The 12,216-nt window shown below is 59.6% G+C and overlaps 1 protein-coding gene across 1 annotated transcript in view; it reads right to left on the reverse strand.

Moving 5' to 3' along the window:
• Positions 1-12,216, reverse strand: part of TBCD (tubulin folding cofactor D) — a 120,777-nt gene that overhangs the window by 25,058 nt on the left and 83,503 nt on the right. Inside the window, exons 18-22 of the mRNA XM_054593195.1 lie at positions 11,185-11,265; positions 9,249-9,322; positions 7,859-7,976; positions 6,226-6,286; positions 5,053-5,075 (exon numbers count right to left, since the gene is read on the reverse strand). Of these exons, the coding sequence (XP_054449170.1) occupies positions 5,053-5,075; positions 6,226-6,286; positions 7,859-7,976; positions 9,249-9,322; positions 11,185-11,265 (357 nt within the window). The remainder of the gene's footprint in view (positions 1-5,052; positions 5,076-6,225; positions 6,287-7,858; positions 7,977-9,248; positions 9,323-11,184; positions 11,266-12,216) is intronic.

Here is a 12,216-nt window from a genome sequence, read left to right on the forward strand (position 1 = left end):
ACAGAGGGAGAAAGAGGAAGAAGAACATCCTGGTGGGGTTGCCTCTCGCACGCCCCCTGCTGGGGACCCGGCCAGCAGCCCACACAGGTGCCCTCACGGGGCGTGGGCCCGGCGCTCCGTCCACGGAGCCCCACCAGCCGGGGCTGTTCCATTAATTTTTTTTTTTAAATAAAAAGCCTTATTTATTGAACAGGATTTCCTGTAAATCTCATCCTCGTATTGTTTAGCAGGACCTGTCCTGGACAGAATAAATAGAAAAAAAGAAAATTAATTTTTTTCAATTACCGTGGATGTTCAATATTATTTTCTATTAGTTTTAGTTGTAAAAAACTACCTTTTTAGAGGAAGAAATGAAAAAAACGTCCTGCAACCACCCCCAGATCTTAGTAAGCGTCACTCTGATGTTCAGTTTCCCCGGACACCGCAGCCCTTTCTGGTGTAAATGACATCGAACGGTCACACAGAATGAATTTCAAACACAGTCTGACTCTTCCTCGGAAGGACGGAAGGAACCGGAGGCCCCGGGAGGGAGCCGCCGCTCTGCCCGCTCTCACAGCTGCACCTGGTTAATATCTGACGCTGACAACAGGAAATTGGTGAAGTGAATACAAGAAACACTCAGTGAGAAGACAGGAAATTAATTTCTGAGACTTTGGCTTCCGGCCCAGATAGAGTACCAGGATCCAGATTTGCCTCACGCCTGAAACAATTAGAAAACTAGATGGAACGAAGGTTCCGCGACACTGGAAACTGAAGGCCTGCCCAGGGTGCTCCAGGAGCTGGGCGTGGCGGCCAGGGGCCGCTGTCCTGCTGAGCCGAGGAGGCTGGGTGGACACGCGGGGAGGCCGGGGCAGCGGCGAGGGAGCCGCACAGGCAGAGCTCTGGGGCTCTGCGGGGGTCTCCTCGAGCCGGGGCTGATCGTGAGCTGCACACACAAGAGAAAGAGGTAAGAAACCCCCAGAAGGCGGTGGCGGGCACCTCCCGGAACTGCACGGGCTGGGAAGAGCCCCCATCAGCCAGAGCGGCAGGGCCTGGCCACCGAGAGCGCCAGCAGTGCCCGCGGCGGGGTCGGCTGGCAGGCGGCGAGCTTGTCCTGCACCGGCCACAGGCCTCTAAAGGGTCAACTGATCCCGAGCAACACAGTGACCGCCAGGAAGCAGCAGCCAGCACTGTCCAGAGAAATAGAACAAAACCCAGTTCCAGGGATGGAAGCCCCACAAAGCTTGGCATCTAACTGAGAACCACCAGGAAACTGCAAGAAACGCCCCAATCAGGGAGCACGTGCGGCCAGCAAAGCGGCTTCAGATTCTCCACACGCCCCAGAGGACGGGACTCACAGGCACAGGCAGGAGGCACTGAAGGTCTAAAGGAGACAAAGGCAACTTCAGAAAACACACACACACCTGAAAAGAAGAACCGCACTGAACGCAACAGAAGTGGGAGAAAAACCAAAGTAACGAAAGGAAGAGGTTTAAGCAAATCTTGCTACAAAGTGATTCTCCAAGACTAACGGAATCACATAAAAATGAGAGGAGCCGGTTTGCGCAGGCTGTGTGGGGCACAGCGGGGGAGCCGGAGCGGGGAGAGCAGCGTCCAGGCAGCGGGGTGACAACGCCCAGGGAGGAAAGGAGCCGCAAGGCCCCCACGGCGCTGCTCTGCGCGGGGCAGAGCGGGAGGGGGACGCGGTTCCCTCAACACAAGCCCCAGGTAAGGAGCCTAGAAAGGAGGAGGGGCTCTGGCCTCAGAAGGCCACCGACCCAGGCAAGGAGGGCGGGGCTGCAAGGCGGGCTTGCTCGCATCTCGAAGCCAACCCACTCCCCCGTTCTCTCTCTGGCTGTGGGGGATGCGCCTGTCCCTGGCACGCTCGACCCCGTGGCGGTCGTCCCTGAACCCAGGAGTCACGCTCAGCGTCCCTGTTGGGAGCCGTGCTGGCACGCCGCCTCTGTGGGGCAACATGGGTCGGGCCGCGGCAGCCAGGTCACGGGCACACCAGGGCCGGTCGTGAGGGGGAGACCCAGAAGGCCCAGGATGAGCAACGTCATTGAAGACAACTGCCCAGAACTCCGTCCAAGAGGGCGCCATGAAAAACAAGAAGGGAGGGGACTGAACAACAGTGACCACAGCACAGGAGCTAGAGCCGCTCCCAACTCCGTGAAGGAGGCCACAGGGGGACCCGCCCGAGGGAGCCCGGGTTCCCTCCAGGGGCGGCGCCGTGCCCCGGGCGAGGGGAGCGATGGCCCGTGGCCACCCAGGGCGGGGCCCTGCTCCTCGGCACCGCACTCTCTCAGGGTCTAGAGATGAAACGCCGGCCAGCAACAGGCTTTCCACAAAGAAAAACCAGTGACAGTCCCGTAGAGAGAGACACACCCTCAAAGAGATCAAGCAAAGGGTCCTGATGTTGGTCACGGACGAGAGGGAGGCTCGGCAAGAGCTTCCGCCAGGCCCCGCAGGCAGGCGTGGCGTCACCCTGTGCTGTGGTCCCGGCAGGGTCTCCCCTGGGGGTGGTCACACACCCTTCTCCACTGACCTCACTGAAGGGCGTTATTTTGTATTTATTCTTGAGACTCATCACTAAGAAAGAAAATTTACAAAGGGCCAGCGTGCATTTAGAATTTGTGGGGGTCCGACGGGTGTCCTCAGACGCCTCTGCTTCCCAGGAGAGCCGCGCACCCCGCCCTGGGGGCATCTGCACGTCTCATTGGGCCGGAGAGTTCAAGCCCTTTCACCGGCAACAAACATGGCTTTTACCAAGGGTGGGGCACGGCTCCTTTCTTTGTGGGGTGGGGGAAAGGCTGGCAGTGTCCGCCCCCAGGCCCCTCCGCACCAGAAGGCAGAGCCCCGCCCTCCTCCTGGCCACAGAGGTCCTGCCAGGGCTCCACCCGGCTTCACCAGCTGCTTCCGGCGAGAAGCCCACTCACACACACACAGGAAGGAAACGACCACCCTGTGTCACTCAGGAGATGTGTGCACCGCAGGACACACACGCCCCACCCCCACCCCACTCAAGGGCAGCTACTGGACACCACCACAAAAGAACCTGTGGCCGTGGGCCCATCTGGCCACCAAACCAGGGAAACCAGAGAGCACAAGCGTCCCAGGCCCAACGGCGCCGGGGGTGCCAGCAGGGTGCCGACAAGCCCCGCGCACAGCCCCGCGCAGGCGGACTGCGGGGGCAGGCCTGGCCGTGCGCGGAACGAGGGCTGAGGCTGCAACCTCACCAGGCGCAGACCCGTCCGGAAAAGGGATTCAGAGACAGGCGTGGACTCTGGGAGGATCCACGTCTGGTAGCAGCGGCGACTGGGCCCGCCCCGGACCTGCCCAGCACCGTACCAGCTCCCAAGGGAGGCTCCCAGCGCGGACAGAAAAGGGTCAACATGTAAACCCGGCAAGCGCAGGGGAGGCCTCACCAACTCAGACCGAACAGGGTCACGGAGGGCGTTCAGTGCGCAGACATTCCTGACAGACAGCGGGTCCTGGCGGGTGGTCACGTCCCCGGCCTGGAGCTGCCTTGACAAAGGTCAGCCTTTGCCTCCAGTGAGCCTGGCTGTGGTCTGTGTGCATCTAAGATAACGTATCTCTGAAATCGGACTGCTGTTTTGTGCGTCGAAGGTAACACAGCTCGGCAACGTCCGCCTCCAGAGCCCTCGGGGCGCGGCCAGAACAGGGGCGCGCCCGGCCCGCCCGTCACCCCGCCGCCCCCAACCCAGCTCCGCCGCCACGCTGCCAGCGGCGTCAGCCACCTCGCACTCCGCCTAAGAGCGCGCGTCTCCCCGGCTCACTCTCTATCCAATCCCAGAGGTTTCCCCGCTCTGCTTCTGCTGCCCCCTTAATCTACCACCGAGGGACTTCCTACGACCCTCCTTCGGTCGCCTCCTTGATTCTAACGCGTGAAATAAGCTGTAAAACTGCCATTCCCCAGAGCGCTTTTCCAGGCTGTTGATTTTTTGCCTCCCCGCAACTGCCAGTCTGGCTCAAATAAACTCACAAAAACTCCACGTGGATGTTTCCAAGGTGACAGCAGCTGAGAAGCACCCTGCTCCGAGCCGCCCCCCACCAGGCCCCGGCTCCCAGGAGAGCTGGAGGCAGGGAGAGGCCGATGTTCACGGCCCTCCTGTTACGTTAAAAAGCCACTAGGAAAAATGAAAGGCCAACCACGGACAGAAAGAAAATTCTGGCAAACGCTCTGTCTACGAAGAGCTCGGCATGCAGACTCAGTGAGGACGCTGACGTCGCGGTCCAAAGGCAGATGGTGAGGTCTGGGAACAGCCAGACACCAGAACAGTCACAGCGCGGAAAAGGACAGGAGAGGTGAAGGCCGCTGGCCCCAGGGAACGCACGCCAGCAGGGCCGGCTCCCGTCCAGGCGCGAGAGGCGGGCAGCATCGCTGCGTCTCAGAGTCTTCAAAGCAGATAGGGGCCGCGTGACCCAGCAATGTCACTCCTGGGACTCGCCCCAAAATGAGAACACTTGCCCACGCCAAGGCCTGTGTCAAGGTTCACAGCAGCCCTCCCCCAAGCAGCCCGAAGCTGGCACAAGCCAAACATCCGCTCCCCAGAGACCAGATGAACACACAGGCCCCAGGGGACTCCCACGTACACGCAGCCACACGTCTCAGACGTCATGCTCCAAGGGAGACCGACCCAGACTCCTCAGAAGGAGCCCATCCGTGGGACACTGGGAAAAGACAGCGGTCCAGCGCCGAAGGGCGGACGGCGGGCAGCACGGCCAAAGGGAGCGAGTGTTGGGGCGCCGGCCTTGCGGGGGCCGCCGCCGCAGGAGCCCCTGCGGGCCCCGAACCCGTCGGACTCCATGCGTCAGCCAGCACGACCGTGCGCCACGGGAACCCCCGTACACTCGGCAGACTGACGCGGGGGGACCTCTCGCTCTACAAGCAGCGACTGTGACACATGTTCCAGTGAAACAGACACAGAACCGACTCCGCAGGCGAATGGGACTGGAGCCGCACTCGGTACTGAGGCGTGTGAGCAGGGGAGCCAGCGCGCTTTTCTCAGTGAGACACAAACACAGGGACTTCGGGTTGGTAAAGCTTACCTGTATAACTGACGATCGCAAAGCTAAAAAAAAAAAAAAAAAAAAAGGAAAGTTATCTTCTGGCATGAGTTCTTTAGGTTTTTAAAATAGGTATATAGTACTAGTGAGAAAACAAGGCCCAGGCTGGGCAGCCTCGGGGACAGAGCCCCCTTGGCTCTCTGCGAGCCCCTCACTGAATGCTCACGACAGCCTCGCTCCGGAGGGAAGCGCAGGCGCGTGGCGGAGGCGGGGGGCGGGGCCGGAGGAGGGCCAACCGGGACCCTGGCGGCGCCTCTTCTACTGCGGGGCGTCAGCAGCCTCTCGCATGCTCGCCGCCGCAGCCCAGCGGACTGGCAGCCCACGCTGCGCTTCCACTTGCCCAGAAGCTCCAGGAAGCGGGCTGGCACCACCCACACTTGACGGAGAAAGGAAGCCGCAGGGCAGCGGCCGCGTGGCCTCCGTCCCCAAGTCCTCACGCTGCCTCCTGGCGCCGCAGGCTCACACGCGGTCAGTGTCCTGACACCTGAGCAGGGCGGGCCAGGCTCCATTGCCAAGTGAGAGAAGTGAGCAGAAAGACGAGCGGCTGACCCAAAGCTGTAAAGCGCACGGCACAAACAGATGGGAGCGTGCGGCTAAGTGTGCACCATTGTATAAAGAATAAAAAGCCTATCTGGGACAACGAACAGCGACGTCATTAAGGCCTCATCCCGCCTCCGGTGTTGTCTCGTAACATTGAGGCTCATCGTCCTTTTGGACTCCTCAGAGTCCCTCTGAGGAGCTGAAAACGCAGAAAACGCACAGCCCTCCTCCCCAGAGCGGTGAGCACACGACCCCGGACGCCCACCACGATGGCCCTGCCGGGACCCCGAGGCCTCCACGCCGCCTGGAGTCCCAGCGAGAACCAGCCCCGAGGGGAGCGAGCCCAAGCCACGAGCCTCCCGAGGGAGGAAGCGCCCGGCGCCCGGGAGGGCGCGTGAGAGGCTGATGCGTCTGCGCCGGCCGGGCTGCACCGGGCCTGCTGGGCGCCGGGCGCCCTGCCCAGGGGACACCGGCCACACGGGAAGAGATGCTCTCCCATCCACACAGACCCCACGGGGCTGCTCCCCCGCCGACAGAGGCCAGGCCGCCCACTGCCCCGGGGCTGAGGAGGCCGGGGGGAGCTTGCGGCCTGGCAGACACCCCAGACATACGGACCTGCTGGTGAATCTGTTTCAGACCCTGCACCGCCGTCTCGTCCAGGTAGTCGGCAAGAGGCCTGCAGGGGTTCAAACACAGTGCATGAGGCCCCAAGCCCCACGGGAGTCTGGACCCGCGAGGCCTCCCCTTGGTTCAGGTGCGTCGCCTGCTCCTGCAAACTCCTACAGAAGGTCCTCCCCTGAAGCAGCACCTTCTCCAGGGAGTGGCTACGGGGACCACATCGGTAAAGCTCGGACCTACAGACAGTTTGCTGATAAAAGGGACAGTCCCCTCCATGAACAAGTAGCAGCAGACTCCCAACAGCTGGCGTGGCACTTGGAAGGAAGGCTCGACCGGCTAGGGCTGGGGAGAGGGCCTTGTGACAGGCAAGAGGCTCGCAAGGCGGGCCCTCGATTTGCACCCGGAACTCAAGATCCGGGAGGGTTCCCACCATCCCCTCGTGGGTAAGCGTGACTGTGCCCGAACTGCGCAGCCAGGTGGGCTCCTGCTGGAACCTGGCTGTCTTCCAAGAGGCGGGATTCTGGTGTGTGCAGGTGGAGCACACCCACAGGGCTGACCACAGCAGAAACCTGGGCGTCTCTCTCGGGCCCTCCTGGCAGATGGCGCCTCCACCTGCACAGCCGGTGCCGGGGAGCAGGCATCCCAAGCCCGGCCCTGGCCCTCGCCGACCGCCGGCCCACAGGCGCCTCGTCCCCCCCAACCCCCGCCCGTGCGCTGCCCGCGAGACTGCGGCTGGGAGTCTGAGGTGCGCAGGGGACAGCCACCAGCCTCGGGGTGAACTCGGCCCCTGCCTGCCGTCCGTCCTGCCCCCAGGGGATCACCTACTGACGCGATGCAAATTAATCAGTTTTTCTTAAACTGCATTAAGCAGCAGGTTCCTCTGTCCCATTCGTGGTGGGGCTTTTACTGCTGAGGGCAGTTGGAGAGAAAGGTAAGAAGATAAAGTGGCGCCTTCCCCGATGCCGTCGCGGGTAAACCTGCTCACAGGCCCCACAGCTGCCTCTCTGTCCACACCTGCTCCCCACCGGGAAGGCTCTTAATGAAAACTTACAAATCTACAAGTTTCAAATTGGTAAAAGTACAAATGACAGAGGACACTGGGCACGTGAGCTACTCAACGCTTCCCCGTCTCTGAAAACCCCTCCTCGCTCCTGCGACCTCACTCGCCCCCTCAGAACCAGTGCAGTGACCTGGACGCAGCCACAGGCCACCTCCCACACTGATGACACTGCGTGGCCACTGAGGCCGACCCCCCACCTGAGAAACACGGCGACGTGCCGAAGGCTCGGCGGTGGCGGCATCCTGGGCACTCGGGCGCCTTTGCCGTGAGGCCCTGCGCTGCTTGGACGACGTGCTGTTCCACGGCACAGCGCAGACGTCACTGCGCCGTGTGCGGGACTCGCCTTATTGTGGTACGTGCTACACAGCAGTCCACCCGCACAGAGCACTCACGGCCGACAGCGGCCCCGTCTGGCCATGTGCCCACTGGCGCCCCGAGGGAGAGGCGCGTGGTCCATCAAGGGCCACAACTCACCAGAGGGGAGAGGACCAGTGACAAACACCATCGATCAACTGTGAAGACTCTGGGGTCAACCTCTTTGGGTTAGCGGGAGGGTGGGGCCGCTCCTACCTATTCTCCCGCACCGCCAGGGCGCACAGGCCGTGAGTGACCTCCGCACAGGCGAGCACAGCCCCGTGACGCGTGTGCAGGTCTGGGCTCCGTGTCATCGACAGCAGGCGTGGGAGGACTGCAGAGGACAGGACAGGAGAAGGCGTCACAGGCAGGCGCACAGGGCGACCGGCGCAGCTCGATGACTCGGGACCCAAAGGGAGAAGCGCGCGCTGCGGTTCTCTGCTGAGAGCTGCTGCAACCACCCCCGGGACGGCACCTGCTGTCACTGGCGGGCCCGCCTCCGCGGCACCCAGGCGGGTGAGGAGGCACGGGACTGAGCTGCAGGACCCCTCCCCCCAGGGCGCCCCAGAGCCCCAGGGCTGCTCGGAGCCGAGCCAGCCTCTGAGTCTCCCGCACTCTGGGACGCGAGGGAGCCGCCAGACCCTCACAGCCTGGTGGGGAGGGCAGGCGAGGTGCCACGTCCGCCCGGGGACGCCACAGCCCCTCTGAGCCTCAGCCTCCCCGAACGCCCACGTGCGGCCCTGCGGGGGCCGTGCGAGCTCCCGCCCAGGCGCCCCCGCGCGGCGGCCAGTGGCGTCCGTGTTTGAGAACCAGGGAAACCCTGCATCCTAGGGCCCCGGGAGCTCCTGAGCTGGGAAGACAGGACAACACTGAGCCCTCCTTCTAGGCAACAAAGATCATGGGTTCTAGGTAAGCAGGAGCCAGATCCCTGGCACCACGAAGACGAAAGGGCCCTCAGGACCACTACGAGCCCCAGAGCGCTACGCACATAGGTGAATAAAGTCAGAAACTGTGAGGGAGGAACCGCAATCCAACCAGCAGTTGCTCTAACAAACGCCTGTGGAAATAAGTACCATTTTAGGAGATGCATGTGTGCTTCCCATGCTGAAATCAGACCCTTATTTATTCCCAATAAAAAAGACAAGATGGGACAAGAGGGGGTCTTCCCGTACCAACAATTATCTTGGACGTGGCCGCGCCACCTGGCAGGGCCCAGGAAGGCACCCTCACAACACAGCAGGCTGGCCCCAAGGCCGTGAGCCACCCAGGAAGCAGCTCGCTTTTTAGCTTATTACACGATGCGTTATCTCACTTTCTTCCCTGAAATACCCATGGCATGCACAATTCCATCAACCCCCCGAGACCGCGTGCACACAGGGCACGGCCCGGCACTCCCCGTGGACTGACTCCGCGGCACCACGGCGCCGCCTGTCGCCGGGGAGACCGCGGCAGCTGGTCTGTGTCCCGTCCCCCGATTCTCAGCAGGAGAAACACACAGTTTTCCGCTCCTCCAGGCCTTGAAACCAGCAGGGTGGCCCGTGCGTGTCTGTGGTGTGCACATGTGTGCGGGTGTGAGGCGCCCACAGGAAGGCTGGAGCCCACTCACCTTGGACAGCGCTGTACTCAGGAGCCCGTGGGACCAGGTTACAGAGCGCCTTCGCCGACAGCTCTCTGATGGCCCTGGGGGGTGAGGGGACAGAAACTCAGCGCCTCCATGTTGATGGCTCTGGCTTTATTCAGTCATGGAGAGACAATCTACACGAGCCAACTGGCCACGGAGGCAAAACCACTACTGGAAATAAACACACAAATGAGTAAGAACCTCCACCCACGACCAGTGAGGAAGAAGGTGTCACCAAACGAGCACCTAAACACAGGCGCATCTCAGGGCGCAGCTGTGGCACTGGGTGGCAAAGTGCCTCCGCCCTCACCCCGGGGGCGCTGGGAGGAGCCTGGGGGGGCCTGAAACCGCCAACTCTCCGAAGAAGATGGGGGCAGAGCCTCATGACCTCGGATTTAGCAGTGATTTCTTGGCTATGATACCGTAAGCACAAGCAACAAAAGTAAAATCAGACAAGCTGATAATAAATTGGACTATATTAAAATTTAAAACTTCCGACTGTATCAAAGGACACACTAAACAGTGAAAAGGCGGTGTGTGGAATGAGAGAAAACATCTGCAAATCACATCTGGTAAGGACTGATACCTAGAATATAGAAAACTCCTACAGCCCAACCACAAATAAATAACTGCATTTAAAAAGGGGCAAACACCTGAGGAGACAACGCCCCAAAGATGAAATAGAAACGGCCAACAAGCACATGAAAGGTGTCCAACATAATAATCATTAGGTAAACACAAACCGAAACCACAACCAAATACCACTTTGCACTCATCGAGATCACACTGAAACCCGTGTGCATTGCTGTTGGGCACGTAAAATAGTGCAGCCACGGGAAAAAAAGTATGGTTCTTGAGGTCCTTAAAAAAACTAAAAACAGAACGACCATGTGACGCAGCAGCTCTGCTTCTGGGTATGCCTGTCGCCCACAGCGCTGGGGGCGGGGCCCGCAAGACACCCGACACCCACGTTCACAGCGGCCAGGAAATAAAAGCAGCTCACGGGTCTGTCAACAAATGAACCGGACTGAAAAATGCGGGTTGTGCAGCAATGAAATGTCACTCAGTCTCAGAAAAGGAGATTCTGACCCACGGCACAAGGCGGGCAGGCCTTGAGGACACTGCACTCGGTGAGACCAGCCAGGCACAAAAGGACAGATACTTGGGTGGCTCCAGATGACGTCCCTAGAAGAGGTGGATTCACGGACACAAGCAGTGGAGCGATGGGGACCAGGGTCGGGGGGTCTTGTTTCATGGGGACAGTTTCAGTTTTGCAAGATGCAAAGTTCTGAGACTGGCCCTGGCTGGTGGGGCTCAGTGGACGGAGCGCCAGCCTGCGAACCAGAGGGTCGCCGGGTCGATTCCCAGTCAGGGCACAGGCCTGGGTTGCGGGCCAGGTCCCAAACGGGGCCGTGCAAGAGGCAACCACAAATGGGTGTTTCTCCCCCTCTCTTTCTCCCCTTGCTCTAAAAATAAGTAAAATCTTTTTTTAAAAAAAGTTCTGAGATTGTTTACATAACAAAATGAATGTACTTAAGACTACAAAACTGTACACTAAAAATGGTTTTGATAACAAACATCCTGTGTATTTTATCACAAGCAAAGCATCTTTACATTATGTTTATCTTGATGTATAAATTATCTGGAGTGAATGTGTCTAAGCAGCAGAAAAACTTTAAAAAGAAACCCAAGACAGTGAACCCAAGCCTCTTAGAAACGTTTACCTGTGCTAACAGTGGTACGCTACACTAAAGTGCTTGGAAAGGATTCTGTAAGGATCGAACCACTAGGAAACACCTGAACCTAATGTGATACTGTATGTCAGCTATACTTCAATAAAATATAATAAGAATAAATAAAACACAGTTAAAAACAGTGAAGAATCCCGTACAGTTCCCCGTGACAGAAGCGCAGACCTTACCCGTCCCAGTGGTTGACCTTCATGGAGAGCAGGTGGTCTATCATCGGCCGTGTGTACTCAGGGAAGCCGGCAATGAACACGCTGAAAAGACAGCACCCAGAGGGGTGAGGACGTGGCGGCCCGGACGCCCCCACCCTGCTTGTGAGAGTGGGAAACGGCGCCGCCACAGAAACGATTTTCTATGAAGTTAAATATGCGGAAATCCCCTTGTAAGCAATTATTCAAGGAAATGATGAGAACGACCATACACAAAAATATCCCCTTCACATCATTTACAAGAGCAGAGACTGGAGAGACACCGGCGGCCAGGAGGGATAGACCGAGGACGCGGACTGCTCGGGACGCAGGCGGAGCGCGCGGCGCACAGGTGTCCGGCCTAGCAGGACAGCACACGGAGCTGCGTCCCCGCTTCTGACAGCGGCCCATCGCCATCCGCCGGCCTTGGCTGACAAGCACTCCAACCCTGTGCACAGGGCTCCCATCCAGCAAGGAAGTAAGTCAATGCAGCAACGTGTGTGAAATGACCAAATCTCTAGACGAGACAAGAAGCCGGAGACAAGGGGGACCCCTGGCCTGGAGCCCGATGGCTGAAAGGAGAGGGACACAGACTTGGCCTCCAGGGACACTCTCCCGCACCTTCTGAGACATACACGATGCATGCCATATGCATTGCCTCTCCCCAAAAATGCACGTGCACACTTCACGCCCCTGCACCAGCCGATGGCTGACGCGCGCTGTCTGAACCCGCCGCACCCCCACAGCCCGCTGTGGCCTGGTCACCACGTTGTGCCAGGCGGCACAAAGACAAAGCAGACGGCACAGAAAGCCAAGGGGAAATACAATTTCACACGGATGCTGTGTGCACAGCATGTGTGTGTGCACAGTACGTGTGCATGCACACCGGAGGAACACGCGGCCAGGCGGGCAGGCTTGGGCTATGGGCTGTGAGATTGGGCCGAGCCTGCTCGGGACATGAGAAACAGGAAAGCAGAAGCTTAAGCTTGAGAGTCAGAAGGAAAAAACAGAAGAATC

This window comes from Pteronotus mesoamericanus, unplaced genomic scaffold (genome assembly GCF_021234165.1).
Source record: "Pteronotus mesoamericanus isolate MK-2021 breed Mesoamerican mustached bat unplaced genomic scaffold, CSHL_Meso_final scaffold_408, whole genome shotgun sequence".
NCBI classification, from domain to species: domain Eukaryota; kingdom Metazoa; phylum Chordata; class Mammalia; order Chiroptera; family Mormoopidae; genus Pteronotus; species Pteronotus mesoamericanus.